Source organism: Ceratotherium simum, chromosome 8, assembly GCF_057802395.1.
Source record: "Ceratotherium simum simum isolate JZ-2026a chromosome 8, ASM5780239v1, whole genome shotgun sequence".
Lineage (NCBI taxonomy): Eukaryota > Metazoa > Chordata > Mammalia > Perissodactyla > Rhinocerotidae > Ceratotherium > Ceratotherium simum.
In genome coordinates, this window is record NC_141907.1 from 21,635,359 (window position 1) to 21,647,906 (window position 12,548).

At 39.2% G+C, this 12,548-nt stretch overlaps 1 protein-coding gene across 6 annotated transcripts in view; it reads left to right on the forward strand.

Annotated features, from left to right (window-relative positions):
* Positions 1–6,011: 6,011 nt before the first annotated feature.
* The window catches only part of TBC1D19 (TBC1 domain family member 19), a 137,143-nt gene continuing 130,606 nt past the window's right edge, over positions 6,012–12,548 (forward strand). For 3 of the 6 annotated variants that reach the window (XM_014786654.2, XM_087434153.1, XM_087434156.1), the window contains exon 1: positions 6,013–6,222. In XM_014786654.2, coding sequence (XP_014642140.1) covers positions 6,124–6,222 — 99 coding nt within the window. In that variant the 5' untranslated portion in view covers positions 6,013–6,123. Of the gene's footprint in view, positions 6,223–12,548 lie in introns of all 6 variants that reach the window. The other 3 variants (XM_087434155.1, XM_004418964.3, XM_087434154.1) reach the window with 3 other exon arrangements.

Below are 12,548 nucleotides of genomic sequence, written 5' to 3' on the forward strand. Positions count from 1 at the left end.
AGATATCTAATAAGGATGTCTCATCTTCTATTGGTTCTGTTCCTCTGGAGAATCCTAACTCATAATACCTCTGTTGTCATTCTTCTTCTCTAGTGCGAGGATGTAAGGTTTGGAAGACTCTGCTGGGCTGAAAGTTTGAGCTTAAAGCTGCAAGACTCCAGCCAAGGAGCCCTGCCTAGAGAAAATTGGAAATGACCATTCTTTCCTTTGATCAGCACTTAGGAAGTACCTGCTACCTTCCAGGCACCATATTAGATACTAGACTTAGTTTACGTTCCCCGAGAAGCAGACTCTGAAATAAGAATTTGAATGTAAGTAGTGTATGGGGGATGATCTCAGTAAATACTGGTGGGGGAGTATCAGAGTGGGTCAGGTAAGGGAAGGAACAAAACAGGGTACGTTAATGAATAGGACACAGCTATGGGCTATTAAGTTCAATGCCACAGAGACCTCTGGGAGACTGTATGCCCGGAGGGCATTCAGCTGTGTGCCAGGGAGTGTGCTGAAAATCAAGGATACAAATGATGCATTAATTTTCTAGATATTGCATTTTAAAAACATTTTTATATTAAAATAAACACAGGCCAATTTTGGAATACTTACATAGTCTTGTGAATTTTTGAGATAAAGCATGAGAACTCAAGGATATTTTGAGCTGAGAACCACTGTTTTAGTGTAGCCTGTCTTTTCCCCTCTCTCTTCTCTTCTGTATCAAACATTCTATTCAATTTCCCATTTGAAAGGTTTATCCTTGCCAAGACACTCACTTTGTTTCAGGGTCCATGGCCTTGCTCCTTCCACTGCACAGAGCTTGCCTCAGGCTTAAGCCCTGGTAACAGACCTGTTGGCCTCTCCCCCAGAATCCCCTCCTGATAACAGTGTCTGCAGTGGGTCTGCCGGCTAGCACTAGAGTGCCATGCTTTGCCCTTCACTGGTTCTGCTCCCAGATGACTGGGCCTCTGACATCTGGGTTTTGATATTCTTTCTAGGTGCGTAACTTGATCCTAATTCTCCATCTGCAACCCTATGGACAACTTTTACCTTCCATAATGGATAGGGACAGGCCCCACTGCAACCTTCAATTTGATCTCAAGCACTTAATATTGTAGCTGTCTTATTCTCATATATATGCTTGCCTTGTACATGTTGCCATACCTTCATGAAAACTGGAACCAAAACCAACGTAAGTTTCCCAGGAGGCAATGGAGGAAAGGCCATATAAAATAGGAAAAAGCAATAAAAAAGGAGACACCCTGGAGTGGAAAAGTGTGTGTGTGTGTATGTGTGTGTGTGTGTGTGTGTGCATGTGGTGTAGTTTGGAGGGGGAGATGAGAAAGCAGAGATGTAATTAGAGAATTGAGGAGGAAAGGAGCCAAGTAGATCCTGTTCTGTTGTGTTACCTGAAACCCACAGGAGGTGCCTGGAGAAACTAGGACATCAATTTGCAGCAGTAAACATCTTTTGCCCCAAGCAGTACGGATTGTATTAGAGAATAGATTCTTTCCAATGTTCACCTCTGCTTGTACAACCAGAGAGAATAACCTAGAATTCCAGTAGAATGACCTCTAGATACTGGGAAGCCTTCATCAAAAGTCATTTATGAACAAGCTGCTTTCTTCACAAGTCACCAATTTTTGTCTTTTTTTAAATAATAACACTTGCAAATATTCTGCTCTTGTCACATAATCTTTTACTCATAGATTTTATTTTGCAAATGGGTCAATCTTATTTGTTTTTAGCTTTTAAAATGTCACTGTGATACTGAGTAAATGCCACATCGATAAGTACTATAATTTAAATTCTGGGTCCTGAACTGCACACAATCAACCCTGTGTGAACGATAAGTGATCTGGATATTGCCTAACTCTAAGTACTTTAATTTATTTGTGGTCTTATTGGCTCAAATATCACTCTACGATATTCACTTACAAGTGTTCATATCACAGTACCAATCTCACACTGAAGTAATTTTGGACAATACAGTAGAATCAATAAGCCATTCTTCTCTTTCATCTTTCTCCCAGGATTGAGGATAAAATACCAGATCATTTCTTGCCAGACTTTCTTGTGGCTAGAGGTGGTCATGGGACACAGCTTCAGTCAATAAGATGCATGGGAAGATTTCTTGGTGGCTTCTTGGAACAATAGTCTTTCCTCAAAAAAGAGAGACATACACAGTTATTGAGAACTCTTTTATTTTGTCTCCTTCCAGCTTGCCTCGAGGCAGAGGTTGGAGAATATGGTATCTGGAACTGCAGCAGCCACCTTGAGACTGAGGCATTAAGCTGGATGAGAAAGCCAACATGTTAAGGATGGCAGAATGGAAAAGAAGAAAAGAGTTTAGATTTTTGATGATGTTGTTGAGACATTAAACCAACCTTGGTACACTCCTCCAGACTTGCTGGTAATAATAAATATCCTATGATTCAAACCACTGTTATTTGCATTTTTTTCCTGTGAGTTTTATATTTTACATGAGGTCAACACAATCCCTGAGATTGTTGACGGAGCCAATAGCTCAATCCTCCCCGTTCACACACCCTTGCCTGAGGCCAGAGGCTTGAAAGATGGGGAAGTGGAGGACAGCATGGTCTAACACTCAGCTTGGACTCAGAAATGTGGTATTACCACTTTTGTAAAACGAGGTGGCAAGCAGAACAAGAAGGGGCTTTGTTCGTGAGGGCTTTTGTGAGCCTTGGGATTTAAGCACCTCTGGGTTTTTGCAGCTTTGGGAGCACCAAGAAGCAGCACCCTGGACAGTGGCTTTGGGGCATTAGAGATCGCTGAGGCAGGCAGAGCAGATCACAAGCAGACTTTTTCCTAAGCACACATGTGCCACTTCCTGAGGACTCCCAGAAGTAACAGGAGGAGACTTTGAAGAGGTCCTGTTCCAATATGTGGCGGTTAACTATCCAGTGTCGGGTAATTGATATCACCATGAGCTCATTTGCTCTTGAAGACAGTGAGGCCTGTGATATTCGTGATACACACACCACACATAATGATTTTTATTTACTTTAAGCAATTTCTTGACAACACACAGTTCAGCCTATTTTGCAGACACAGCATGCTAATAGCAGTATTTCCTTCTAAAGCAAGCTGAAAACACTTTTCTTTGTAGACTGTAGAGTTTATGGAAGCCAGGCTCATGTGAATAAAGTAAGAGCACGTTCCAGCGGACTCTGAAGTGTACCTCATTTTTGTGTAGGCTCACAGGGTGTTTTGGATGTGGCCCACATCCCTGCTCATGTGAGGCCACTAGTCAGTGTTTTTCAAATGTATCCCCCCTACCCCCCACCCACAGTGAAATCCAACACAACATTATATGTGAAATAGATCAAAGCAGAGCAGATCTGAGAAAGGCAGAATCGGGCCCAGAGCCTTACTCATGTTGGCCCAGAAGTGGCTTTGTTCTCAATTGGGGGGAATTTTGAGAAGACTTCTCTCTGCTTCTATTTTACTTTTGTCTCTGTTTATATAGTTTTAATTGCTCAGATGAGATTGGATCCCTTTTGCTATTTATCATCCAGGCTGGGTCATGGTTCACTCTATGTCAGAAATAGAGTGTTTTCCCAATCCCAACCCACTCTGGGTAGAGTAAGGATTTCCAAGGCAAAATTTTCCCTTGTGGGATGGTGATAAGAATCTGCACCTTCTGTTTCTTATGGGACAATGACTTTTAAGGAATAAAATTTCCAGCTGCACAGGTGAGAGACTAAAAGGGTCTGTCTACCATTACAGCTCTTTGTGTACTGGCCTCACCATCTCTTTGGGAGTGAGAATTCCTTGAGAGAAAGGACAATTTCTTAGTTATCTTTGTTTTCCTTGCCATTCCTAGCACAGAGCAGGTGTTCCAAAAAGTTTTGCTAAATTGAATCGGGAAAAGAGAACAGAGGGCATTTTAGAATTGTATTATAGTGCAACACATCTGCTTCTGTGTATGTAAGAAACAAATTTTTAATGTTTAGGATTAAGATTTTTTTTTGCTTGGGCATATGCCTTCAGAATCAAATCCAAACTTCTTAGTTGTTGCTTTAAGACTGCAAATTGTTCTGTAGTTAAAAAAAAACTTTTTAAAGCCTCTATCTGTACAAAGAATTGTGCTGGGCACTTTTACATATGTTGCCACATTTATTTAGCTATTTTCTATTCCCTTGTCAATAGTACCAGACATTATTCTTATTTATGTATCACACTTTGAATCTTTAATTTATTAATATTTATTGATATTTTAATACTAGGTACATTTGTCATAATATCCCCTCAGGTGGGTATTTTTACTGTCTTGTTACAGAAGAGAAAGCTGAAACTCTGATGGGGGAAGGGACTCAGGCGATCCAAGGGTACATAGCAGGAAGGAGGCTAGGCTGTTTTCTGACTCCAGGCACCATGTCTTTTCTTCTGCTCCACAGTTCCATCTTTTTTCTCCTCTTTGCTTTATGACCCTTCTCAACCTAATCATCCTTATCTATTATTAATCACCTCACCACTTTCAATCTCAAAAGAACTGTCTCCGTAGTTTTCTTTTTTTGTTCAAAGTGAGGCTTTCAGAGATTCATGGATGGGTGGGACATTGGAATGCAGAGATTGCAAAGAGTTGACAAGATTTATTCATCCACAAGTTTGAGAAATTCTGAGTTGTGGGAGAATGTTTTGTAGAGAAACTACATGTTTTGTAGAGCCTGCCATTAATTGCCTTTAAGTATTTTGTTTTTTTCCTGCCTAGCTCTTTTCCAAGTTGTTTTCATAAACAAACCTGACCAAATGGGTTACTTGGAATCTGTATCTACCATCACAACGTTGTGTACAGTGGTGTTATGAATGCCAGGGTGTTGTGCATAGATGTCACAGGGCCAGGCCCTTTGACTTTCTATTGTTTACCTGCTCTAGTCCTTTGCTTTTCAGAATGCAGTCCTTGGATCACCAGGTCACAATCACCCGGGAGCTTGCCAGAAATGCAGATTAGCAGATCTTACCAGAAGCCTGTAGAAGCAGAACTCTTGTGATGGCTAAGCACATTCAAGTTTAATGTAGTTAGGCTAGAGTAGTTTTTGCAGCAATCTTGGAATCCTACTTTTGTTTGCTTAAAGTGTATGCACACACACATTTGAAATTAATTCTTGATAATTTTGGTGGGGTTATTCTGACATGTGTATTATTCCATAGGCCTTTTTCTAGTTGCCTTTGGGAATGCCATTCAGTTAATTAAATTGGTTACTTCTAGTTCTCCTAAAAATCTGTGATATGTTTCCTTGAGAGCAAGAACCATGTTTTATTTACCTCTGTGCCCACACATTTTCCAGTATGTAAATGCTCAATAAGTTGAAAGCTGAATGAATTATGCATAAATGACTGAATACATGGAAGAAGAGGAATCTGGATGGTACATTCCTTGAAGCCTGGGACAATGCCTTAATCATCCTTGAATTGTCAATTCTTCGGAGAAAACCTATCAATAAATGCTTCTTGGTTAAGTCCTAGCGGTTAGATGAGAAGACCTTGTCTATTTATTCCTGTCATAAAACCCCAGAGAATAAAAATAGGAGAAATGGAAATAAAATGGAATGCTACACACAGTACTAGGCACCCTCACAACTGTTACCTCAGCTAATCATCACAACATCTTGTGAACTGGGTATTATTTTAGAGACGGAAACTGAGTTCTGAATTTAAGCACCTCGCCCAAGTTCACACAGCTAGTTTCGGAGCCTGATAATTCTTGGGAGTAATTTGCCTTGTCATTGCCCTGTTCCTGCAGAGATTTTTAAGGCGGAAGAGGAACGATCCTTTATAATAAAACACAAAAATGCACAACTCTCTGAGTTCCCCTTGTGCATCAGAGGCGCTGTTTCAATCAGAGACTAAACAGGAACAATGGAATGAAAAAGCTCCCGCCCGCAGGTCGTCTTCCGCTGGCGGAACGCAGGTGCTGGGACTTTCACGCGCCGGGGGGAACCGGAGCAGGACGGACACACGGCCTGGCTGTTGCCTAGTAACGCGCTGGAGGAGTCCTAGCGTCATAAGGTCCCGGAGAAGTGTCAGTGGCCCCGAGTGGGACCTCGTAGCCCGTTCTCTCCGCGCCAGCGGCCTGTCCCCGCGGCTCGGCGGGTTGGGGCAGGGGAAATGTTGCAGGAGGAGTCGGATCTGTCTCTCGTTATTGCCCAGATAGTCCAGAAGCTCAAGGGCTCCCATCTGTACGCTCAGCTGGAACGGCAAGCATGGGTGAGTGAGGCCGAGGGGGAGGGATGGGGCCAGGCGGGCCCGCGGCGACGCCCCGTCTGCTCCGGCCCCCGCTGGCCTAAGCCGGAGCCCGCCTCTGGCCTCCGGCTCCGCTCCTGTGCACGGAAAGACCCCCCCCTTCTGGGTGTGAGCCCCACTTGCTCAGCCTGGCGCGGGGGGCAGTCGATTTCTAAAGACGGGTGGGGCGCATCACGCTTCTTCAGGCCAGAGACACGCTGGGGCTATTCATTCATATCGTAGTCCTTTACAGGGTCTAATTTTTTAAGCTGCTGAAATCAGTGGAGGTAGGCTGGACCACGCCTGCCCTCACTGTTTCCGTCCTGCGCGTGGGTTTGGACTCCCAGCTGCCTTTTTGCTTTCGCATCATTCTGTCACCTTCTTGCCCTCTGCCCTCCCTGCAGTAATTCCCCCTCTAGCTGTCCATCCGGCATTTATTGAGTGTTTTCTAATGTGCTAGGTTCTTTGGATGCAGCGAGTCATCAGGGGATCTTTGCCCTTTTGTGAATGTCATATAAATGGAATCATACAGTATGTAAACTTTTGTGCCAGGTTTCTGTCATTTTGCATAATGCTGCTTTTGAGACTCGTCCATGTCGTTGGTATTTCAGTAGTTCTGTTCCTTTTTATTGCTGAGTAATATTTCATTGCTTGGATGTACTATGATTTGTGTATCCATTCATTGGTTGCTGGGCGTTTTCCATTGTAGGGTTATGCGTTGTTTCCGGTTATAGAGATTATGAGCAAAACTCATATATATATTCTGGTATAGGTTTTTGTTTGAATATTTCTTTTCTTTTCTCTTGAATAAATACCTAGGAGTGGAATTGCTGAATTGTATGGTAAGTGTATGTTTAATTCTGTAAGAAACTGCCAGACTTTCCAAGTGGCTGTGTCGTTGTGCATTTCCACCAGCAACTATGCGAGTTCCAGTTATTCTGCATCCTTGCTAGTCCTTGATGTCAGTTTTTTATTAATTAATTTTTATTTATTAATTACACTCCTCTGGTAGGAGTGTAATGATATTCTATTGTGGCTTTAATTGCATTTCCCTAATGACTAAAGATATTGACCATCTTATCATGTGTTTACATCTTCTCTGGTGAAGTGGTCTGTTCAGAACTTTTGCCCGTTAAAAAAAATTGTCTTGTTTGTTCTTATTGTTGAATGGTAAGTATTCTTTATAAAGTCTTTTATCAGATATACATCTTGCAAGTATTTTCTTCCCGTCTGTGGCTTATCTTTTCATTTCTGGGTATTTCAAAGGACAAAAGTTTTTAATTTTGATGACATACATTTTTATCAATTTCTTCTTTTATGGTTTGTGCTTTTTGTGCCATACCTAAGAATCTTTGACTAACCTAAGGTCTCAAAAGGTTTCTCTTATGTTTTGTTCTAGAAGTTTTATTGTTTTAGCTTTTACATTTAGATCTGTGATGCATTTTGAATTAATTTTTGTATATGATGCAACATAAGGCTTTTTTTTTTTTTGCATATGGATTTCCAGTACCATACCTATTTCTAGTCCCGATTTGTCGACAAAACTATCCTTTCTCCACTAATTTCCTTGGCACGTTTGTTGAAAATTGATTTAGTACACACACACACACACACACACAACTATTTCTGGCTTTCTGTAATGTTCCATTGATCTATTCGTCTGTTACTATGCCAATACTATACTGTTTTGATTTTTGTAACTTTTGTAACTTTTCCAACTTTGTTCCTCTTTTTCAAAATTGTTTTGGTTATTCTAGGTCCTTTGCTTTTCTATGTAAATTTTAGAGTCATTTTGTAAATTAGTATTAAAAAGCTTGCTGGAACTTGAATTGGGATTATGTTTACTCTAAAGATCAATTTGGGGAGAATTGACATCTTAATGTTTAATTTTCTGCCTCATGAACACACTTGATCTCTCTATTTATTTATATCTTTTTTATTTTCTCTTGTCAGTGTGTTATAGTTTCAGTATAGAAATCTTGCACATATTTTGTTAAGATTTTCCCCTGAGTATTTCATGGTTTTTGATGCTATCATAAATTATTTTTTTTCTCATTTCAATTTCCAATTGTTTGTTGTTAGTATAGAGTAATACAATTGACATTTGTATATTTACTATATATCCTGCAACCTTGCTAAACTTATTATAGTACCATTTTTGTAGATTGCTTAGGATTTTCCAAGTATATGTGTCATATGCAAAGAAAGACAGTTTTACTTCTTCCTTTCCAATCTGTATGCCTTTTAATTTCTTTTCCTTGCCTTGTTGCACTGGCTAGTGCTTCCAGTACAATGTTGTATAGATGCTTTTTATTAGGTTAAGGAAGCTCTCTTCTATTCTTGGTTTTCTAAAACTTCTATTATGAATGGATGTTGAATTTTGGTGAATACTTATTTTGTATCTATAGAAATGCTCATGTGATTTTTCTTTTTAATATGTTGATATGGTGAATAATAATGATTGGTTTTGAATGTTGAATCAATTTTGCATTCCTGAAACAAATTTCTCTTGGTTATGATGCATCATCCTTTTCATATATTTCTTAATTTATTTTGCTAATATTTTGTTGAAGATTTTGTGACTATATTCATGAAAGATAGTGGTTTGTAGCTTTTTTTTTTTTTTAACATCTTTGTCTGGTTCTGACATCAGATAATACTGATCTCATTAAATTAGTTGGGAAGTATTCCATCCTCTCCTAGTTTCTGGAGTTATTGTGAAGAATTAATAGTATTTCCTCTTTCAGTGTTTGGTAGAATCTCCAGTAGAGTCATTGAGGCCTGGAGTTTTCTTTATGGGAAAATTTTTTATAAAATTTTAAACTTTTAAAATATATGTAGGGCTATTTAGGTTATCTGTTTCCTCTTGTATAAGCTTTGGTAGTTTTTATGTTTCAAGAAATTGTTGCAGTTAATCTGCATTATCAAATTTATTGGCGTAAAGTTATTGATATTATTCCCTTATTTTCCTTTCAATGTCTGCCGAATTTTTAGTGATAGCCCCTCTTTCATTTCTGATATTATAGTGTGTGTTTTATCTTTTTTCTTGATTAGTCTGGCTAGAGAGTTATCAATTTTATTATCTTTTCAAAGATCTATCTCTTGTTTTCCTTGATTTTCTTTATTATTTTTCTGTTTTCAATCTCTCTGATTTTATTCTTTATTACTTCCCTCTGCTTGCTTTGAATTTAATTTACATTTTTTTCTAGTCACTTAGGTGGAAACTTAGATTATTGATTTGAGACTTTTATTCTCTTCTAATATAAAGCTACAATTTTCCTCTATGTACTGCTTTAGCTGGGTCCCATGAATTCTAACATATTCTATTGTCATTTTCACTCAGTTCAAAATTTAAGATAATTTCTCCTGTGACTTTATCATTGACCTATGACTTATTTAGAAATAGGTTGTTTAGTTTTCAAACTTTGGGGGATTTTACTGATACCTTTCTCTGATTGATTTCTAGTTCATTTCCATTATGGTCAGGAACATTATTTGTATAATTTCAATTCTTTTAAATTTGTTGAAGTTTGTTTTATGGCTCAGAATAAATTCTATCTTGTTGAATGTTCGCTGTGCACTTGAAAAGCATGAACATTCTGCTATTGCTGTTTTATAAATGTTAATTAAGTCACGTAGATTGATAATTTTGTGTAATTGTTCTCTATCTTTACTGACTGTGGAGGCTTCAGTCCATACAGCCAGGAGTCAAGCTAGGTTTGAGTTCTGTTATTACTCTCGTTAGCTTCAGCATACCACAGGCCTCAAATTCAGTGGGCTGCTGTGATTTTATGCTTAGAATGGGTCCTGGGGTACTGAGGGGTCTTCTCACTGTTTCTGCTACATCCTCAGCCTTCATCAGTCTCTGCCTGCTGTGGGAAGTCTCTCTTCATGCTCTTTTCCCTCCCTCAGTGTAGTCTGGTGTTTGTTACTCAGTCCCAAGCTCATGGTAGGTGCAGGACTTCTCTTTTCTCCTCCTCCCGTCTCAGTCCAGGTGCCTTGGGGTGAGTCTTGCTCAGTGTTCTGTCCTCTTCTCGCTTTTGCAGACACACTGCCTTGTATCTGTGGCAATTATTGGGCGAAGGAGAGATTGCTGCCTTTCCACTAGTGCTGGTTTACCTCTGCTTTGCACTGGTGTAGGATCCTGGGCCCAAGAGAGTTTTCTTACTTTCTCATGAGGAAGAGGGTTTTTGCATCTGTCTCATCCCTAGAAGCAATGAATTATTGCCTTGTCTTCAGAGTGGGATGGTTTCTGAACCCTCCCCCAGAGGTTTAAGGCCCTTTCCTCACGTGAGAGTTCGGGCAAGGTGGCATGATTTTATGCTTGTCCTGCAGTGGCCTATCCTTCTTGCATACCTGTGCCACAGAAAGGCGCTCTCTGCGGTTCCCTGCTCTGCCCCTAGTCTTTTGTGTGGGCACTTGGTGGAGACCCATGGAGAAGAGCATGTGAGTGAGTTTGAATTCCCCTCGTGTTTTGAGCTCCCGGTTATTCTAAACCGTTATGCTAGCCCACATCTAGTCTGTAACAGTTAAAATTTTAGCTGATTTCTTCTTACTCACTCGTGTGATAGCTTCCGTTACCTCCTGTGCTCTGCCAAAGGTGAAATAGTTTGAAGTCCCATTTCTGCTTGGAGAGGCTTGTTACTCTTTGGAATTTAGTTCACTTGATTGTCTTACAACTTCAGTTTTCTGATGGGTTCAAATGTTATGATTTTGTAGATTATACCACTTTTCCTCATTGTTAGGGTGGGAGTGACATTTCTTGTACTGGTTTTCCACGTCCTGTGCACTAGCAAAACTCCAATAATAAGTGTTCAGGGATTGCATCTATGTCTGTGAGAAAGATTGGTCTGTTATTTTCCTTTCTTGTAATGTCTTTGAGAAGTTTTATATCAACGTTATGCTGGCCTGATAAAATGAGTAGGGAAGTGTTCCTTCCATTTTTATTTTCTATTGCTGCAAGAGTTTTATGAGATTGTGTATTTCTTTCTTAAATGTTTGGAAGAATTCTCCAATGAAGCCTGTGTCTCAGATTTTCTTTTGGGAAGGTTTTGTTTTTAAATTAGTAGACTTATTTTTTGGAATAGTTTTAGGTTTACAGAAAAATTGAGCAAAAGGTACAGAGTTCCCATACATCCCCTCTCTCTTTGTGCACAGTTTCTCCTATTATTAATATCTTGCATAGTGTGGAACATTTGTTACAATTGATGATCCAATATCGATACATTATAATTAAATAAAGCTCATAGTTTACATCAGGGTTCACTCTTTGTGTTGTAGAGTTCTATGGGTTTTGACAAATGTATAATGTCACGTATCCAGTATTCCAGTACAGTACAGTTTCACTGTCCTAAAAATCCTCTGTGTTCCACCTACTTATCCCTCCCTCCACTCCTCCCAAGCCCCTGGCAACCAATGATTTTTTTTTACCATCTCTATAGCTTTGCCTTTAAGAATGTCATATAGTTGGAATCATACAGTACGTAGCCTTTTCAAACTGGCTTCTTTCACTTAGCAATATGCATTATGTTCCGCTATGTCTCTTTGTAGCTTGATAGCTTTTTTTTTCTGAATAATATTTTATTGTGTGGATGTATCACAGTTTTTTTGTACATTCACCTATTGAAGGACATCTTGGTTGCTTCCAGGTTTTGGCGGTTAGGAATAAAACTGCTACAAACATTCCTGTGTAGATTTTTGTATTGATATAAGTTTTCAGATCATTTGGGTAAATACCAAGGAACATGATTGCTGGATTGTATGGTAAAATGATGATTAACTTTGTTAGAAACTGACAACTTTCCTCCAATATGGCTGTACCATTTTGCATTCCCACCAGCAATAAATGAGAGTTCCTGTTGCTCCACATCCTCGTCAACATTTGGTGTTACCAGTGTTTTAGATTTTAGCCATTCTAATAGGTATGTTGTGATATTTCACTGTTGTTTTAATTTGCAATTCCCTAATGATATTATTATCTTGAGCATCTTTTCATATGTTTATTTGCTATCTGTATGTCTTTGGTGAGGTGTCTGTTCAGATCTTTTGCCCATTTTTTAATTGCGTGTTTTCTTATTGAGTTTTAAGAGTCTGTTGTATATTTTGGGTACAAGTCATTTATCAGCTATGTATTTTGCAAATATTTTCTCCCAATCTGTAGCTAGTCTTTTCATTCTCTTAACAGTATCTTTCTCAGAGAAGTTTTAAAGTTTAATGAAGTCCAACTTAGCAATTTTTTCTTTTATCGATCGTGCTTTTGGTGTTGTGTCTAAAAATTAATCACCAAACCCAAGGGCACTTAGATTTTCTCC